Here is an 18,330-nt window from a genome sequence, read left to right on the forward strand (position 1 = left end):
CAGTCCAAAACTACTCAAAATCAGCATTAATTGTCTTAATTCAAGCACATTTCCAAACCATTGAACTAAGAGAAGACGGCTTTCCCCCACTGATGCAAAGACAGAATTCAACCTGGATAGACTCAGACAGACAAAAGCGGCAATTAGGAAGATTTATTGACATGTATTTTGTTTTGGCGATCAGACCCCGGCAGTAGACATTGATGTATGCATTGATGTCCGAATGAACGAACGCTTAGAGTTAGGGATGTCTTCTCCGGGGCCTGGACACAGGTGGTGGTATGGAGACCCGTGAAGATGCAGCAGGTAGATGCCGAGGGCGGAAGAGGTGAAGAAGGGGCGGAGGTGGGTTGCAGCGCAGCTGGAAAGCGAATGATCCATGATTGCTGGAGGCTTAAAAGCGGGACCGAGGGCGATGATTGGCTGCTACGGAGGTGTGGCTCCAACGCTGACGGGCTGAGGTGGAGGTGTGGCCCTCACGGAGGCGATCATTGGCTGGAGGTTTGTTGATGCTGAAATTAGTCTCCCAGGTTGAATTAATGCCTAGGCTTCATTAGTATTATATTCTTAAAAAAGAAAATGGTGCTAAAATGACCATCTTGAATGAGATAAATGACTTAAAATTGTTTGAATTGAATCTTTTTTTTAATTAGAGTATCTGAGTTCTAAAGAGTTCTACATAGGATTTCAGTACAGTAAGCAAAGCCAAAGAAAGATGCATGTTCAGATTAATAAGATAAGATAAGATAAACCTTTATTGATCTCACAAAGGAGAAATTTACTTGTTACAGTCGGCGTTCAAGAAGATCACTCAGAGTTAATAAAGTGCATCTGATAAAGAGATTATTGCACATGTTACTTCACAGTCTTATTGCACAGTCTGACAGCAGTGGGGATGAAGGCTTTGCGGTAGCGCTCCGTCCTGCACTGAGGGTGTCTCAGTCTGCCACTGAGAGAGCTGCTCAGCTCCTCTACAGTCCCGTGCAGTGGGTGGGAGGTGTTGTCCATGATGGAGGTGAGCTTGGCTAACACCCTCCTGTCCCTCACCTCCTCCACAGAGTCCAGGGGGCAGCCCAGGACGAGCTCCTGAATAGTTATAAGTATATAAATAACACTAATGCTCAAAAGGAGTAGGCAGAAGGTTAAAGGGGGGTAATATGCAAAATGGACTTTTTCAAGCTTTACATCATGTTATTCTGTCACTCCCTCATTAAAAACATGCCTGAAGTGTTGTCTTGGCACGTTCACGTATTTTTGAGTAATCTGTAAAAACTCTGATGGCGGCCATTTTAGGGATAGGTTTGCCTGAGCCCTCCTAGGAACGCCCCCACCTCCTGGAGACGCCTCCGAGCTTTCGTCACCAGCCGAGTAACCAACCACTGCTCCTCAGCAGAACCCCCTCCCCACTGATGCCACAGACAGCGTGTGGAGGGGGCGTGTCGGAAAGGCTCAGAGGTTCTTAAAGGAATAGGCCACCGTTTTTACATACTGAGATATGTTCTTAGCTTTGACGAGTTCTTTAGGACCTGTCTGATCTTCCCCCCGTGCCTTCAGTCACGTAAACACAGCGCAGACGGCGTTAGCATTTAGCCTCTCCCTCTCTCCTCTATAGCTCCAAAACAGGTCAAGATAGAAGCTACCAAGCTCTTCCACGTTTCCCCTATTTAAATATGGTTACGTGAAGTGTTCCACTACAAAGTATAATTACACAAAATGAAACAATGTGGATTTTCTAAGCGGATAAAAGGGGGAACTATATTGTAAGGCGTAATAATACCAGGAGTAGTTCGAAATCCGCGCAGTAATCTTCACTTTACTGTGCGGATGCCAAATTACTCCTGGTAAAAATGGTAATGGTAAAAATGGTGACGCTCCCTCTTCGCCTCCCGCGCTCTCCCGCGTCAAACCGTGTGTTTACAGAGGCAGGTATTGACCGAGCGAGCCGAGATAATTTCATTAAAGGAGTTAAATGCCAGCCGTAATGGTCGTCAGGAGTCGATACGAGAACCTTGTGAGATTTTTGATTCACGGATTAATCAATATGCGCTGAAGTCGGAGGAGAGAGCGACGCATTGAAATGTGGAGATGAAGAAAAACGGTACAGGATCAGGGTGAGGTCAGTAAAATGCAAAGCAGGCGGAAAAACTGGATATAGAGGGGCATAAAAGTTTTGCTCGACGCATAAAGTTGTCATTAATAATGCAACGGAAACAGGATGTAAGACCAAAAGTTGCGCTGAAAAAGGGAGAGGGGAGAGGAAGCGGACTGGAAGCCGTCTTTGCCCGAGGCTCCTGCAGAGATGATAAGACCCGGCTGGTTAAGAAATGCTTTTAATACGAAGGTAAAGGCTCGCATAAGTTAATTTAAATTCGTCCTTTTCTTCTTTGCAGTAATTATGAGTCTACTTTTGGCTTTAAATGTACATTAGCCTTCGTTCTCCCGTCGAATATCCCACCCCCCCAAAACCTCAGCGTTTTATCAGGCAAATCAAAGCGGTTGCATAACGGTGCTTTCAAGTACCTTGGCACTGATATGTCAATACTTTATGGGTTTATAGGGTGACAAAAACACATGATGATTAAGGTCTTCTCTTGTAAAGATACTGGGCCTCATTCATGAACAAGAAACGTCTTTAAATCTGTTCTTACGAAGGCAGTGTCAAGGAAACTAAGCCAGATTCACGACACGTTCTTAAAGGGATGTTTCAGGATTTTTGACATAGGGCCTCATTCGTAGTTATCCAGAGTGTTGCTGATTTCTGGAGATATATTTTTTTTGTAATTCATGCAGTTCTTATATTTGAAGAGTTTCGTGGCGCTAGGCTAGTGCAAGGCTAGCGCATTTCTATGGTATCAGCTAGCCTGCGTTAAAAACAGTCTGACCCGCTCCACAGTGCACCTGAATAATTTTTGGAATATAACTGATGATCGCATTTTGAGGGACTATTTTCTAGCAGATCACTCCGCCGCCGCGTAGCTTATACAACCACGAAGCTGATGCTGCTCAAATATAAGTTATGTTAAATGCAAAATGGTTAAAATTACTTTATGGACACAGACATTTATATGGTTAGTCTGGCGTTTTAAGTGATTTGCCTCAGGTGCTCTGTGGAGCGGGTCACACTGTTTTTAATGCAAAACCCCTTTAATTTAGCAAACACAAAACACAGGCCACCGTTTTTATCCGGATCCGCTGGGGGTTTATGTGCTTTTAAAATGTAGAGCAGTGGTTCTCACCTGGAGTGTCCGGACCGAAAATTGGGTCGTGGAACAGTTTTCAGTGGGACTCGATCCTATTCGAAAGAAAACACTAGGTACAACAAAAAGCTTTGGTTCAAATACCTTTCGCATTTTGACGGACTGGGAACTCTTACTATCAGCCCGCCCAGGGACCACGGGTGGAAATTAGCACTTGAGCTATAACCTGGTACAACGCACCTCTCCCCTTGAGGTTAATGTTTATTGCACACTGTCCCTGTTTTTTCTAAATAAATAAACTCAACTTCCTTCTTCATCAGATTTGATAGATTATTCGATATGGACGAAACAATAGCAATGGACAAACCAGATATATTGGTTTTAGTGTTATAGCAAAACTGATCATTTGCAACACTTGTCCATAGGATGCTAATATTGTGCATTAGCTAATAAGTTGTGTCTGTCTTTCGTAGTTGAACTGTATACTAGTCTCTGCAAAGGCTCACAGTTAGATTGAAAAATATATTGTGGGAAAATGCCAAATAGAATCATTTGATTTTAAGAGACTCTGCATTTTTCTGCGTTTAACTGAATTGATCAGAATGTGTCCCTCCCAAGATCAGTATTGATTACATGAGAACAATCAGGCCATACATTCCAGGACTTGTCTCTAAAGTACTGTCGAGGTGGATGTTTTTGTAGTTGGCGGAGGACGGCATATTGCAGTCTTTGCGATTTGCTAATTGCATTCATTCACATTGCATTTTTGACTCGATTACAATTCATTTTGCAGCCCCAGTCTCCACCAGGGTGAACGACGAGATTGAAATGCAAATTGCCTCACAGCTTACGGTATATTGGGGGAATCAATAAGCCACGGGAAGTATAGTGGGTGGCTTCAGTGGGCGATGATAAGTGAATAAGAGAATAGGCAAGTAATGTAGAGTTTGAGAATCACATCTGCGGCTGGAGAGACAATGAGTCAGTGTGAAGAGGGGAAGAACAAGGGTGTTTTTAGCCGCAGCCCGTGCATATTAAGCAAAGATGAGTCACGCCGCTGGTCTAGAACGGCTCAGGCATCCACTCTCGGCGAAATTGTATTATTTTGTCATTCGGCTGCTCACTTTCATCAAGGGCTGGACAGTAAACTGATGGTATGAAGACTCACATAGTACTTACTTACAGGATTTATTTTTTGGTCCTAAATCTGATCTGATCTTCAGTCTGAACGGCCACTACAATGGTCACTCACCTCGTTTTCGCACCTTTTTGCCCCACTGCATCGTGCTTCAATCCATGTCACTTTGGCGAGGCGTTCATTCAGACAGGATGATACAAGAGGGGGCACAGATGATGGGTTGTTTCTTTGGGCAAGACACTTCACCCACCTTGCCTCTGTAAAGCTCTGTGAGTGCCAAGTGTAGGTGGAAAAGCATTATATATGATGAGACCATTTACGATTTAAAGGAACAGGCCACCGTTTATTCCATACTGAGATATGTTCTTGCCTGAGCTTAGACGAGTTGATGCGTACCTGTCTGGTCTCTGTGCCCGTGGAAGAGCGTGGTAGCTTCTAACTTCACCCCCGTTTGGAGCTATAGGAATACATTGGGAGAGACCAAATGGTAACAACATCTTTAGTCAGGTACATATCAACTCTCACTCTAAAGGTCAGCTCACACTACTCGACTTTTATGCCCGATTTCGCTCTAATTCTCAGTCGTGCCGAGTCTAATCGAGTCGCGTCTAGTCGAAGGCGGTCACACAGAGTCGGGTCGTGTAGTGTGGGCGGTAGAAAGACTAGACTCCAGTCGTAGGAAATCAAACATGTTTGATTTTTCAGCCCGATTTTGGACGCACGGGAGAAACGTGGGTGATTTTACCGTCCCAAATGTGAATGACAGAGAGATATAAAGACAGAAAAACACCGCCGCGCCTCCTTTTTTCACTTCTCTGTTAAACCAGCGGCACAAACAACTCATTTCATGGCCACAGCCCCACACACGAAACAGCACAACTTTATATCACCAAAAGTTCACGACAACCACCTTTTCCAGCTACATTTCAACCACGAACAGAGTTTAGCAGCACTTACTGAGTTTGGAGACGAACTGTTTAGCTTCACCTCGCCACTAACGGCGGCTAGCCTCCCCGCTTTCTCCTCCGTCTCCTCCATCCTGAGGTCGACGCCCGTCTCCTTTTCTTATTAAATCCACTGAAATACGTCCCGCTTCTTCCTGTCGCCAACTTTTATCTCCATATGACAGAACTATAGCCCAGTTGAAGCTTCGTAGTAGCAGTAAGCTAGCGCTGCGGTGTTGTGACATTGTTGACACCGTTGACCAATCGGGACACACACGTTATCCCGCGCTCACAAACACAGGCCTGTCTTTGTGGATTTGGGGTCAGTTTTGGAAGCCGTAGAGACGACAGACGCGCTGTGTTATAAAACATCAGCTGTTTGTCAGAATCGTGTGTTCGCTCTTACGATTCTCAGTCGTTAAGTGTGAACCCCCAGACGTTTGAAAATCGCACTGAATCCAGTCGTGTAGTGTGGACCCCCATTCTATATGAAATCGTTTTTGCGTGACTGAGCACACGTGTAAAGACCAGACAGGTACTCATCAACTCGTCTAAGCTACTGTAAGGTAAGAACATGTCTCAGTATGGAAAAGTGGTGGCAATACAACTTCGTCAACGTGACCCGGGGCCGGTCAACCTGGATGAGGGGGCTTGTTTTGCTTTCACACACCTACAGACTACAGACTTGCGGTGTTGCCCTACTACTACCGGTAGGAAAACGGTGTCAGAACCTGCGTACAATCAGCGGACAAGACACGTCACAGCAACGTCATGTGACCAGCTCGTCATGTGACCGAGTAAAACATGCAAAATAGGCCAGTCCAGCTCTGGTTCTCCTGACCTTGAACCCAGCAAACTCCCGACATGACGCCCCAGTGACACCGAAGGACGAGTCAAAGGCAGTGGATAGATTTCCCCACAGGAAGCTCGAACAAAGAACCCACTCTTCACACTTTGTCGAATTTTTGTTGTATTTCCACTGACGATACCTGAGCAGCCATCATTCACTGAGGGGGGAAAAAGACGGCTTGGAACTTGCTCATATTTGCGGAGACAGCGGGGATGTTTGTGCGAGCAGTGGGAGGTACTCGCGGCGGTATGCAAATGCACGCGCGTGTACCGTGTGCCGCAGTTTGAAATTAGCATTTTTCGGGGCCTGCCTGTCATAAATGCAGATGATCCAAGAGCCGCTGTCCGCATCTGACTTGTGGCATTTATCTAACTCCGTAATGAATTCCAAGGCTGTTGTTTACCCTTCACATGTCTTCTGCCGTGGAAAGTTCAGCGTTTTTTCTTTTTTTTTTTTTTATGTGTGCGATCGCTGCAAGGGTTCTTGAAAAAAACTTGGATTGATCGCCCGGCGTTGTACCCACACACGCGCATAATCTCATCCCCGTCGCCATTATGCGGCTATCATGTGGATCTCTGTATTTTTAAAATTCCCTTCATGTAAGGTCACGCTCGGCTGCCTCCCGGGCCTCTCTCCGCCAACCAGATCAAATTTATTGTCCTCATTGTTCAAGTGTATTAACTGGAAAAGATGTGATTAAAAATGGATCGCGTTTTCTCTTTGCTCTCCCACTCGTTTTCCTTCTCCAAATACGGTCCTCACGTTCTTAGGGAAATGAGATTTGGAAGAGCAAACACGTACGCACCCGCCTCCTCCTCGCTGCTCTCCGTCTGCGCCCGACTCACTCATCCTGTGTGTCATTTATCTATAATGACTTTGTGAATAGTGTCACAGAGCGTTCCTCCACTCCCGCTCCCTCCGCAACCAGTCACTCACTCAGTCTAACCCAATCAAGTGGCTTTTAATGAACTTCAAACAAGTGTTATCGCCCGGTCCGACGTGCGCCATGCTTCACCACCCCCCCCACACTGCACTTCTTCCCACCTTATCTCCTTGTTCCTCTTTTGACATGTCAAAGCTCTTCCTGACACCGGTTAATAGTATTCGGGCTCTTTTAGTTCCCCTGTTCCTTTGTTCTGTAAACTTTCGCACTTTTTTTGGGCTCAAACCATCCGCTGAAAAGAACCAGAAAAAAGGGCTCACGCTGATCCTGTTAAAATGCCTAAGATGTTTCAGGTTAGTGCAAGATGTCCACGGCACGTACAGGAAACTTGTATGGTGTCAATGGCACTGGCAAAATAAAAGGTTGTTTTCGGTTCACCAGACCAGACGACATAAATGTGAATGAAAAAAAAAAGAAGCAAGATTCCTAGCCGGACATTTATCGTTGTTGCTAAGTTGGAGCTCCGTAGGGATGTGTGCAGGGTCGTCCACTCTTTCATGACAAATTGGTCGACATCTTGCAAATGTACTTTCGGCTCATTTCGACAGCACTAGACCAGTTCAGTTCACTTGAGACCGGTTCATTTTGGGAGGGGCAGCGCCCACAAGTTTGTGTTTCAAGAATCTTTAGGACAAAGTTGTCTGGGTCGTTATGGGAGTGGCCGAGGACATTCATATTCATGTGGCAACAACCACAGCCTGACATCTTTGTATGTGCAAACTTTGACCACTAGGATGACAGAGCGCTCAAGTGTTTGAACAGTTTTCAAGCACCAGAGGAACAGTTATTGAGAAAAAAGTAAAATCACAAAAATGCTCAAAATGAGTAAACCTATTCTTTTTAGTTCGACAGTTGTATGTATGTACAGTTTGTATTCATAGTTTTTATCATCTGTTTGTGTTGTGAAGCACTTTGGGCAGCCGTGGTTGTTGTAAATGTGCTATAGAAATAAACTTGACCTTGACAGTGAATTCAAAAATAAAAGAGGGAAGTATGATGCCTCGCTCCTCTCATTTGGGCAATACAAAAGAATGTTTGGGAAAACTGTGCAAATCAAACTTGAAAAGTTGAGCTGTAGATTAATGTCATACATATGAGGAATTTTTTCTCATATAATTTCATTTAATGACTTCAAAATCAGGCATAGGCTGTGAGTGGAGATGGCAAAAAATGCCTATATTATCTATAACCAGTCATGATAGAACCTTGTGAAGAGAAAGAAACTTTGAATATACAAGCTGACTATTGGCCTGACCAATCAGAGTGGTGACAAGCCCCCCTCCCCGTTCCCCCCAAACCGGTCTAGTTTGCAAACTGCTCCAGACCCCATGGCTGAAGTGGTCTGGACCCCCCTTTGGGAGCGGAGCAGTTTACTTCAAACCGCTCCGGTCCAATCTGGTCTGGTCCTGTCGAAATGGGGCTTTTGCTTTATTATATATTTATTATTTGCTTTATATGTTTTCTTCTAGTATAGTATAGTATATATTTCATATCTTGACGAGTAGGGGCCGTAACCTCACTTATGGTTTGACATGACAGCACAATCCAATCCACTCTATTTATAAAGCACATTTAAGCAACAAAATGTTTCCCAAGTGCTGCACACGCAACCACAGAAACAATAAAACCAAAACAAAACAAATGAGCTCTACCGCTAGATGAGTATAAAACAATAGATATAAATCAAACCGTTTAAAGAATAAATAAAAACACATTAAAAACTATCAATAAGAATAAAACTCGATATAATAAATAAAAGTCTTAAGACGAGATTTAAATAAAATTCTTGACATTCTTGACTCTGTTGCTGTTGAGTGATCTTGCAGGTTCATTTTATCTGGACATTTAAGGTGTACTTTTATAGTCCCCGTAGGGAAGTTTGTCCTCTGCAGTTTAGCTTTACTGTGGCCCTTTGTGGCCGGCAGGACACCGGCATCTGCCAAACCTCGGGGACCTTCACTTTACAGCAGTAGCATGCTAATAGGATCGAAGTAACATGGTACCTAAGTGATATAACATGCTAATTCTGGTAATTACATGAATTATTTTCTTATATAATCCCTCAGCCTGGAAACAGTACCAAAAAGTGACATTATACTGCATTTTTGCATATGTGAACAGCTACCCGTTGTTCGTCCTTGCTCTCTTTTTCTCCCCGTTCTCTCTTTCTTCATCTGTCCTCCCTCCACCATTAGGGTCTCATCTCTTCTCCTCGTCTCCCAGGCCAGCCATAGGTGCTCTATATTTAGTGTCTCACACCTGAATTGATTGGCTGTTAAATTTAGACCTCCTATTGCTAAGTGACTCTCCCCGCTCTTACTACAATGCTCACTTTTGTCCCCATTGCTTGGAGCGACTCAACTATAGTGAATGGAAACAAATATGTGCAAACCGTACTGGATAAGCTTGTGCCAAAACAAGCAACCTGGTTCAAGAGACAGCCATTGATTTTTGTCAAACTTGCTCAAGTTATCGCCAACACATCAGCTTTGTCAAACAGAATAAGTTGCTGTTTACCGTAAATTCTCTAATACTGGCCTGTATTCCATCACCGGCCGGGTCTCCGACAGAGGCCGGGTTTGCGGCTGGCGGAGGCAAATTAAAGCCGGTCTCTAAAACAGGCCGGTGCTTTTATTAGAAACTATAGCGATAGAAATATTCCCCATGAATTTGTCTCATACTCGTGTAAATGAAAACTCACGTGCAGGAAGTAACAAACGGGAACCCGGGCCGAGGGGGACGCTGCGGAGGAGCTGATCCGAGCGTAACTTTGACACAGATTTAGCCACTTTTCAAACCTCCTGGGACTATTTGTAGAAACAGGGAAAGCAACAAATGTTGTGCGACCCTCCAGGGTTGTAATAAAGTCACCATCGCGTCTTCAAAGCACGTCCAGCTGCTCCGTGTGCAGGTCAGTCCCGCGCCTCAAAATAACTCCTCCCATCAGCGCGAGCGTCTCGTCTTCTCTCGGGTCAGTCTCATGATCGATCACAAACACAAACGCTCCGTCTAAACTCGTCTTTTACACGAGATAACAACAAATAATCCGGTCCACGGTAAAAACGAAACAGAAACCTGCAGTGACACTGATGTCAAAGCTCCGCTAACAGCAACGAAACACTTCCTGTTGTCCCGACAAAATAAAAGGCGTCAATGTTCCAGCCGCTGGGAGAGGGTTTGAAATGTTAATTAATAAAAGAACCTAATATTTTAGGTGCAAATGGACACAAATGTCGTTTTTCTTCATTTTCCTGGTCGTCCGTTTTGCTCAAATAGAAATAAAGGCCTGTCTCTGATTGTGGCCTGGTTCCAATAAAGGCCTGGTCCCAGATGCCCTTGAGTAAATAAAGGCCCCGGCCTATATTAGAGCATTTACGGTATTATAATGGATTTCAGTATCACAAGTTTTTCCTGTTATTAACGCCCTGGAAATCCATTTTGCATTATATTGTGTTTGTTTGTGTAGAAAGAAAACTCATTGATGCTAATAACAAACTGTGTGGCCAAGCTATTTGTTGTCCCTGAAAGGTATTTACAAAGTCAACCCCGTGAAGTGTTGGGAAGTTGGGAAACTAATATAAAAGTTGTGAATGAGTTTGTATCACGTCTAACAATTTAAACTTTTGTGTGTTTGAAGATCGGAAAATTGGGTACAAAGCCTTCACTCGGAACGTTTGCCGTTCATTTATCCTGTCAGTGGTTGCCATGTCATTCTGCCTTTGCCGTTTTTAGTAACTCTTTCTTGTTGCCTCTCCAGGAGTGCCCGCAGTTGCTGCCGGCGGAGAAGATCCTGGTGCCGGTGAACGTGGTGAAGCCCATCACCCTTCGGGCTAAGAACCTGCCCCAGCCGCAGTCGGGACAGAGAGGCTACGAGTGCGTGCTGACCATCCAGGGCAACGAGCACCGCGTCCCGGCGCTGAGGTTCAACAGCTCGTCCGTGCAGTGCCAGAACACCTCGGTAAGAGATGAGCGTGATGACTTAGACCTCACGCTGATGTGGAACAGGCCATCATTTTTTCCACACTGAGATATGTTCTTACCTGAGCTTAGATGAGTTGATGCGTACCTGTCTGGTCTTTACAAGTGCGCTCAGTCACGCAAAAACACCAAACATGTTGTTAGCATTTAGCCTCTCCTCCTCTCCTCATGGACCCAAACGGTGGTGAAGTTAGAAGCGACCGAGCTCTTCCACGTTTTCTCTTTTTAAATACACTTACGTGAGCGTTTACACAAAATTAAACGATTCTCTAAGCGGATAAAAAGGGGTACTATATTATAAGGCGTAATAATACCTCAGGAGCACTTTGACTTTACTGCACGGACGTCGAAGTGCTCCTAAGATATTACTACGCCTTAGGAGAAAAGGAGAGGCTACATGCTAACAACATGCTAACAACATGTTCAAGACCAGACAGTGATGCATCAACTCGCCTAAGCTCAGGTCATATCTCAGTATGGTGCTTTTGAAATATATGACTTGTTTAGACGGATAAGGTCTCCTGTTAGTGATAATTATCATTTTATTTTAGTGAAGCAGCAAATTAATAAAGAAATGTTAGGCAGAAAAGTTATTTTTACTTATTTATTTAGCTTAATGACATCAATAGAGGTTAAGTGCCACAGCAGTTTGACTCATTCCTCATTGGTGTAGATTAAGACGGCATCTCTGGAATTGGCCATATATGGTCATGTTTGAAAACAGTTAAGAATTTGGAGAAAAAACTTTCTCTAATTATTCAAAAACTACTTTAACAAATTCTGAATTATGAATATAGTTTTCTACTAAATAAAGATACAAAGAAATGGAGACGAGCAAAGTGGTTCAACAACCCATAAATACATAAATAATGGGGAATGCTAACTTGGTGCTAAATATTAGCATCGTGCTAATGCTAACGCTACATAGCGCTAGCTGCGACTGCCGTTTTTCGCTTTGGCTGAACAATCTGCTGTGAATAAACATCCATATGGACCCGATTTAGACTTGACTTTATTTTTATGTGATAAATAACTTAATGCTTCACCAGAAAACGGCCAAAAACTGTGAACAACTGTGTTTCCCAGAGGATTCTATTTTCCCCCTCGGCGAGGCCACGCCCCCTTCTATGACGAGATGCCGTCTGTATCTATACCATGGTTGGCACGGCAACAGTTTAACATTGTTTGCCTCTGACTATGTCACTTCCTGTCAGTGTCCAGTAAGAAAGTGAAACTATGCACATCATAATATATATACATCACTTTAATAGCGTTTTATAAATTTGATAAACCTAAGAAGTCAGAAAGCTTTTGCCAAATATTCAAGCACATGAAATTTTTCATTAGAAATTATTGTGCAGTGGCCGTTAGTTTCCCCATAGCCGACTAGCCTCTGCCGAAAAATTAAAAGAGATTTAATTTCCTGAACCTTCTGCATGTTTTTGCTCAATCTTTTCAAATGTGAGTATTTTCCAATGATCCTTTCTGTTAGCGCTTCAACAAAGTGATGCTACCAGGAGTCATAAAGGTGGCACTGGCAGGTGATGGTGGACCTGACCATGGAAGTAAAACTTACAAAACAAACTGGTGTAATACCTTAGTGAAGGTCTTTGCATGAGTCCAGCCGGTTACTGGAGCGCACAGCAGCCCCTGACTCTCACCGCCTCTCCTGCCATCACATCACGCTCCATTCATCTCCTGAACAAATCACTGACAGCGATGAAAGAGTAGCATGAAACAGGGCTTTATTCTGGTCCTGATGCTAATCGTCTGTTGCCAGAATAACATCTCATCTTCCTGTCTGTCTTCATCACCCCGAGCGTGCGCGCCCGTGTCTATGCGCAGACGTGTGTGTGTGTGTGTGTAATCAGTGCATAATCCAAATATTGTACTTTGATTGAGCGGTGACGGAGGGAAACTGTAATTTAGCAGAAAAGCGTGATTCCCGCGCCGCTCCAGAGTGCTCCACCTGATGAACGCGCACTCTTCACTCACCCTCGAGGTGTGCGATCTTAAAGATAACAAATCGCTCTCTCTTAAAAGCTTTTTCTCTTTTTTTCTCCTTTTTCTTTTGTTTTACTTTCGCACCCCCCCCCCACCACTGGTTGCCACGGCGACAGTATTTCTACGACGGGATGGAGATGAGCAGTCTTCCCGTGGAGCTGACCGTCATCTGGAACGGGGATTTCAGCATCGACAACCCCGCGCACAACAAAGGTAAATTGCAATGTTATTGGTCTTTTCCACAGTGTGAGGATGGGCAGAAGGGCCGTCTCGAAATGTTCTGTATCACTGTTACTGTGTGTTTAAAGGAATAGGCCACCGTTTTTACATACTGAGATATGCTCTTACCTCACTTTAGCTGAGTTAATATATCCCCGTCTGGTCTTTGTCCGTGCGCTCTGCCAGGCAAACGGAGCACATACGCAGCCTCTCCCACATGTCACATAGCTCCAAAAAAGCTCACGATAGAAGCTACCAAGCTCTTCCACGTGTTCCCTATTTAAATAAAGTTACGTGAAGTGTTTTCATGCGAAGTATATTTACACAGAAATGTAACATGTCGATTTTATAAGCAAATAAAAAGGGGGACTATATTGTGAGGCGTAATGATACGAGGAGTAAAACGTCCGCGCAGTAACTCCTAAAGACTTCCCCCGCTCACTTCCGTCAATAACCAATTGACAATGTGAAACAATGTGGATTTTCTAAGCGGATAAAAGGGAGGACTATATTGTAAGGCGTAATAAGACCAGGAGTAGTTCGAAATCCGCGCAGTAATCTTCACTTTACTGTGCGGATGCCAAATTACTCCTGGTTTTATTACGTAGAAAATCCACATTGTTTAATTTTGTGTAATTATACTTTGTAGTGGAACACTTCACGTAACCATATTTAAATAGGGAAAACGTGGAAGAGCTTGGAAGCTTCTATCTTGACCTGTTTTGGAGCTATAGAGGAGAGAGGGAGAGGCTAAATGCTAACGCCGTCTGCGCTGTGTTTACGTGACTGAAGGCACGGGGGAAGATCAGACAGGTCCTAAAGAACTCGTCAAAGCTCAGGTAAGAACATATCTCAGTTTGTAAAAACGGTGGCCTATTCCTTTAACACAGTTGGTTCAATATAGTAAAGTAAAAGGACTAAACTCAAGTCACTTCCTTTGAAATACCACTTTGTCAAGTAATTCTTCTGGGTGAACTCCACCTAAATTGCATTTTTTCACAAGTGTTTTTGAACATAAATAGCTCTCCAAAGTTCATAATGTGTAAAAGTAGCTCGTTGGGTAAAAAGGGTTGGAGACACCTGCTATAGGGTCATACTATCTCTGTAGTATATAGGCTGGCTGATACCGTAGAAATGCGCTAGCCTTACACTAGCCTAGCGCCACGAAACTCTTCCAATATAAGAACTGCATGAACTACAAAAAAAAATATCTCCAGAAATCAGCAACACTGGATAACTGGGAAATGAGGCCCTATGTCAAAAATCCTGAGATATCCCTTTAACCGCTGTGCCTTTGTTGTGCCACTGTTCGAATGCACACAAACAGACGTACCACAGACAGTATGGATATGCATGTACTACTTAAGAATAGGTAGTGCTGTCTTTTGTTTTCATGTTATTTACTTATTCAGATAGTGGAACATAAACACAATCCAGCTGCATTACCTTTGGCGGTGCATGTGGTGTTTCCTCGCCGTGCACTGTGAGGCACACAGTACAGGCTTTTGTAGTAAACTTACTCAGGGTACTGTAGAAAGACTGCTTTCTCATTGTTGCCCTTGGTGCTTGTTTCTATGGCAACAGGCGGGCGGTGAGCCGAGCCGAGCCGCCGTCTCTATCCTCTGTGTGTAGTGTGTAGTAACTTTAACACATCCACTGCTCCTTCTTTTACTTTAAATGGTGCTATGAATGGCTCGTTTCAGAATGATGTGTCAAAATAGGAGGAGACGAGGAGAAATGTTAGGTCAGTTTACATAAGTACGAGATTATATATATATGTTAGACTATATCCACACAAAACGCTTAGAATTTCAGAAACTTTCTCACAGGCAGCTCAGTGAATGTGTGCGTCATAAAGAAATGAGTAAAGCGCGCATTTATTAGTGAGGTGAGGTGGGTTTTATTGTTGTTGTTTATTTATTTCTCTCTCTCTTTTTGTGGAGATTGTCGATCTGTGTCTGATGGGGACTTTGATGATGTGGTGCTGTGGTCACTTCGTGTTGCGATCTTTTCCTTTCTTTTTTTTTTATTTATTCGTTTTTTTTTTCCCTTTTTTGCGATGTATTGTGCAGCCCTGGTGCCATTGTGTGCCGGACTGATTTTGGGTCCCATTTCAACATGTTTCCGTTCCAATAACAGGGTTTTGCAAGTACTGACTAACTTTACATGATGCCAGTAATGATTATTTGTCGTCCTGTTGTGCTCAAGCTCATTCTAAAGCATCCAGATTCTGTTCCATTTACTAGGATTTGCCAGTTTTGAATAATATAGGCTTCATATTGGCTTTACTTGCTTTTCTCTTTATCCAGTACATGGTTTTAGTAACGCTCTCTAACCTCCCCAGTGTCCTCTACTGCCCCCCTGTAACGGGAACTTGACCGTCACGTAACTGTCATGTGACACATGATAAAAAAATTAAGTGTTTTACACTGTTTTGCTTTATTACATTTATATCTTGTACTAAATTTGTAAAACTTAATTAATGGGAATAACAAATAAACCATAAAGGGAACAGGAATATTCCAGTAACCATTACTAAGAATAATAGTACAGGTTAAGGCCATATTTAAGTAACAAAAGTAATCAGTACTAGGAATTCCCAGTTGCCAGTACCAACATGTGTAGTAATCAGAACTTGTATCATAAGCAATGAATACTGTGAAAGCCGTCTTAATCATACTAGCGTTACTAGTAATCACGGCTTAACGTTGGGCTTGATAATTATGCGTTGGGTTTACAACTTATTCCAAGTAAGCGCAATGAGTTGGAATTTACAGTGTGGATGATACGCTGGATTGATAAAATGTCTTTGCGTTTAGTCCTGATCTTGACTTCGTGTGGACAGGGCCTAAAGATGGCGATTGTGTGAAATCCAACAATAAGATACATGTATGTAATAGGTTTACAGCTTATTCCAAGTAAGCGCAACTAAGCACAAATTTAGTGTATCTTGTAGTAAATTTGTGAAACTTCATAAATGGGAATCACAAATAAACCATAAAGGGAACAGGAATTTCCCAGTAACCATTACTAAGAATAATAGTACAGGTTAAGACCATTTTTAAGCAACAAAAGTAATCAGTACTAGGAATTCCCAGTTGCCTGTACTAACACGTTTTCTTATGGATTGCCAATATTCAATCTCATTACTGTTAGTGGAAGGAGTCATTTTGATTGTTATTTTTTTGTCAATAACGCCCACTCTTAGCATAAATAAATTCTTAGTTGGAAAAGCCTCAACTTGCTGACCTTCCTGCTCTCTGGCCACGGGCAATAACGTTACCAGTGCTGGGAGAGGGGCATCGTGGGAGTTGTAGTTCACTGACAGGAAAACAATCCAGTTTAACCAAAGGCAGTTGTGCCAGCCAGAAGATTGCAATGCTGTAACGCCAAGTCTGCCTATTGTTTGTGTTTGCTTGTGATCGGTAATATGCACAACATGCCCACGAGGTAAATGCAAAATAACAAAATGGCGGTTCAAGGAGAAATAGAGGAGCTTTGAAGTCGAGATTGCAGCACGTTTTCTTTTGTTCAGCCTTGGAACGAGAATGTAGTTATCATCCAATATGCCCCTAATGGCAATTAACTACAGACATGAACCTCTTAACTCCCACCTGAACCGAGAGCATTTTCTCCAGCTTAACCCAAATCCTGTAGGCCAGTGTAACGCCTCATTTGAAAGCTAAGATCTACACAACTCATCTAAATGGATCTTTTTCCTCACGTCATCAGATTTTTTTTCCTATCATTTTTTTGGGGGGGGGTTTCAACTAATTTTTGTAACTTTTTTGTAATTTTTTTGTCACATGTTCATCATTTTTTTTGTCTTTTTTTGGTCATTTTTTTTGTCCTTGTTTTTTGCCACTTTTTCATCATTTTTACGTCATTATTTTGTACATTTTTTGTCATTTTTTTGTACATTTTTTGTCACATTTTTGTCAATTTTTCGTCAGTTTTTGTGACTTTTTGCCACTTTTTCATCATTTTTACGTCAATTTGTGTCAAATTTTCTTCTTTTTTTGTCACTTTCTGTAATTTTTTTGTCATTTTTTGTCAATTTTTGGTCAATTTTTCGTCAATTTTTGTGACATTTTTTGCCACTTTTTCATAATTTTTTCGTAAATTTTTTGTAAATTTTTCAGCAATTTTTTTGTCACTTTCTGTCATTTTTTCATCATCTTTTGTAACATTTTTTTGTCATTTTTTTGTCACATTTTTGTCATTTTTTTGTCTGTTTTTTGGTCAGTTTTTGTGACATTTTTGCCACTTTTTCATCATTTTTACGACAATTTTTGGTAAATTTTTCATCATTTTTTGTCACTTTCTGTCATTTTTTTGTCCATTTTTTGTCATTTTTTTGTCTATTTTTTTGTCCATTTTTCGTCAATTTTTGTGACATTTTTCATCATTTTTTTGTCAAATTTTTTTCCATTTTTGTCCGTTTTTTGTCTAAGTTTTCTCACTTTTTTGTCACATCTTCATCATTGTTTTCATCTCAGTTCTGTCGCTATTTTCTCACCTTTTTTCCAGAAACTTTTGGATTGGGGTAAAGCAAAACTAGAGAAAATGTGCTTGGTTCAGGTGGGAGTTAAGGGGTTAAGATAAAACTGATGTAGGGGAGTTGCTAGTGTTATATTGCTAATAATGAACATTTTTTTCCTTCTCTCTCCAGTCCATCTGTACAAGTGCGACGCGCAGAGGGGCAGCTGCGGCCTGTGTCTGAAGGCCAACCCGCAGTTCGGCTGCGTCTGGTGCAAAGGCGAGAACCGCTGCACCCTGAAGCAGCACTGCAACCACCCCGAGAACCAGTGGCTCGAGCACAACGGCATCAACAGCAAGTGCACCCACCCACGCATCACACAGGTGGGCACACGGCGGACCTCGGTCAGAGAGTCAGACTGTGGAGGGCGCACAGGGCGAGGGCAAAACGAGGCCAGTGTTGTATAACTGAGACGGCCAGGATTCTTTTCTATTAAGGCTGTGAATAATGGCATCTGGGAGTTTCATTTTTAATTGTTTGTTGTAGATTACTGACCTGAATATGAGGCGTAACATTT

The 18,330-nt window shown here is 42.7% G+C and overlaps 1 protein-coding gene across 2 annotated transcripts in view; it reads left to right on the forward strand.

Moving 5' to 3' along the window:
- plxna4 (plexin A4) overlaps positions 1-18,330 on the forward strand; it is a 478,637-nt gene that overhangs the window by 328,274 nt on the left and 132,033 nt on the right. For both annotated transcript variants that reach the window (XM_079552367.1, XM_079552368.1), the window contains exons 9-11: positions 10,830-11,030; positions 13,171-13,267; positions 17,946-18,136. In XM_079552367.1, coding sequence (XP_079408493.1) covers positions 10,830-11,030; positions 13,171-13,267; positions 17,946-18,136 — 489 coding nt within the window. The remainder of the gene's footprint in view (positions 1-10,829; positions 11,031-13,170; positions 13,268-17,945; positions 18,137-18,330) is intronic.

This window comes from Gobius niger, assembly GCF_951799975.1.
Source record: "Gobius niger genome assembly, chromosome: 2".
In the NCBI taxonomy this organism is placed as follows: Eukaryota; Metazoa; Chordata; class Actinopteri; order Gobiiformes; family Gobiidae; genus Gobius; species Gobius niger.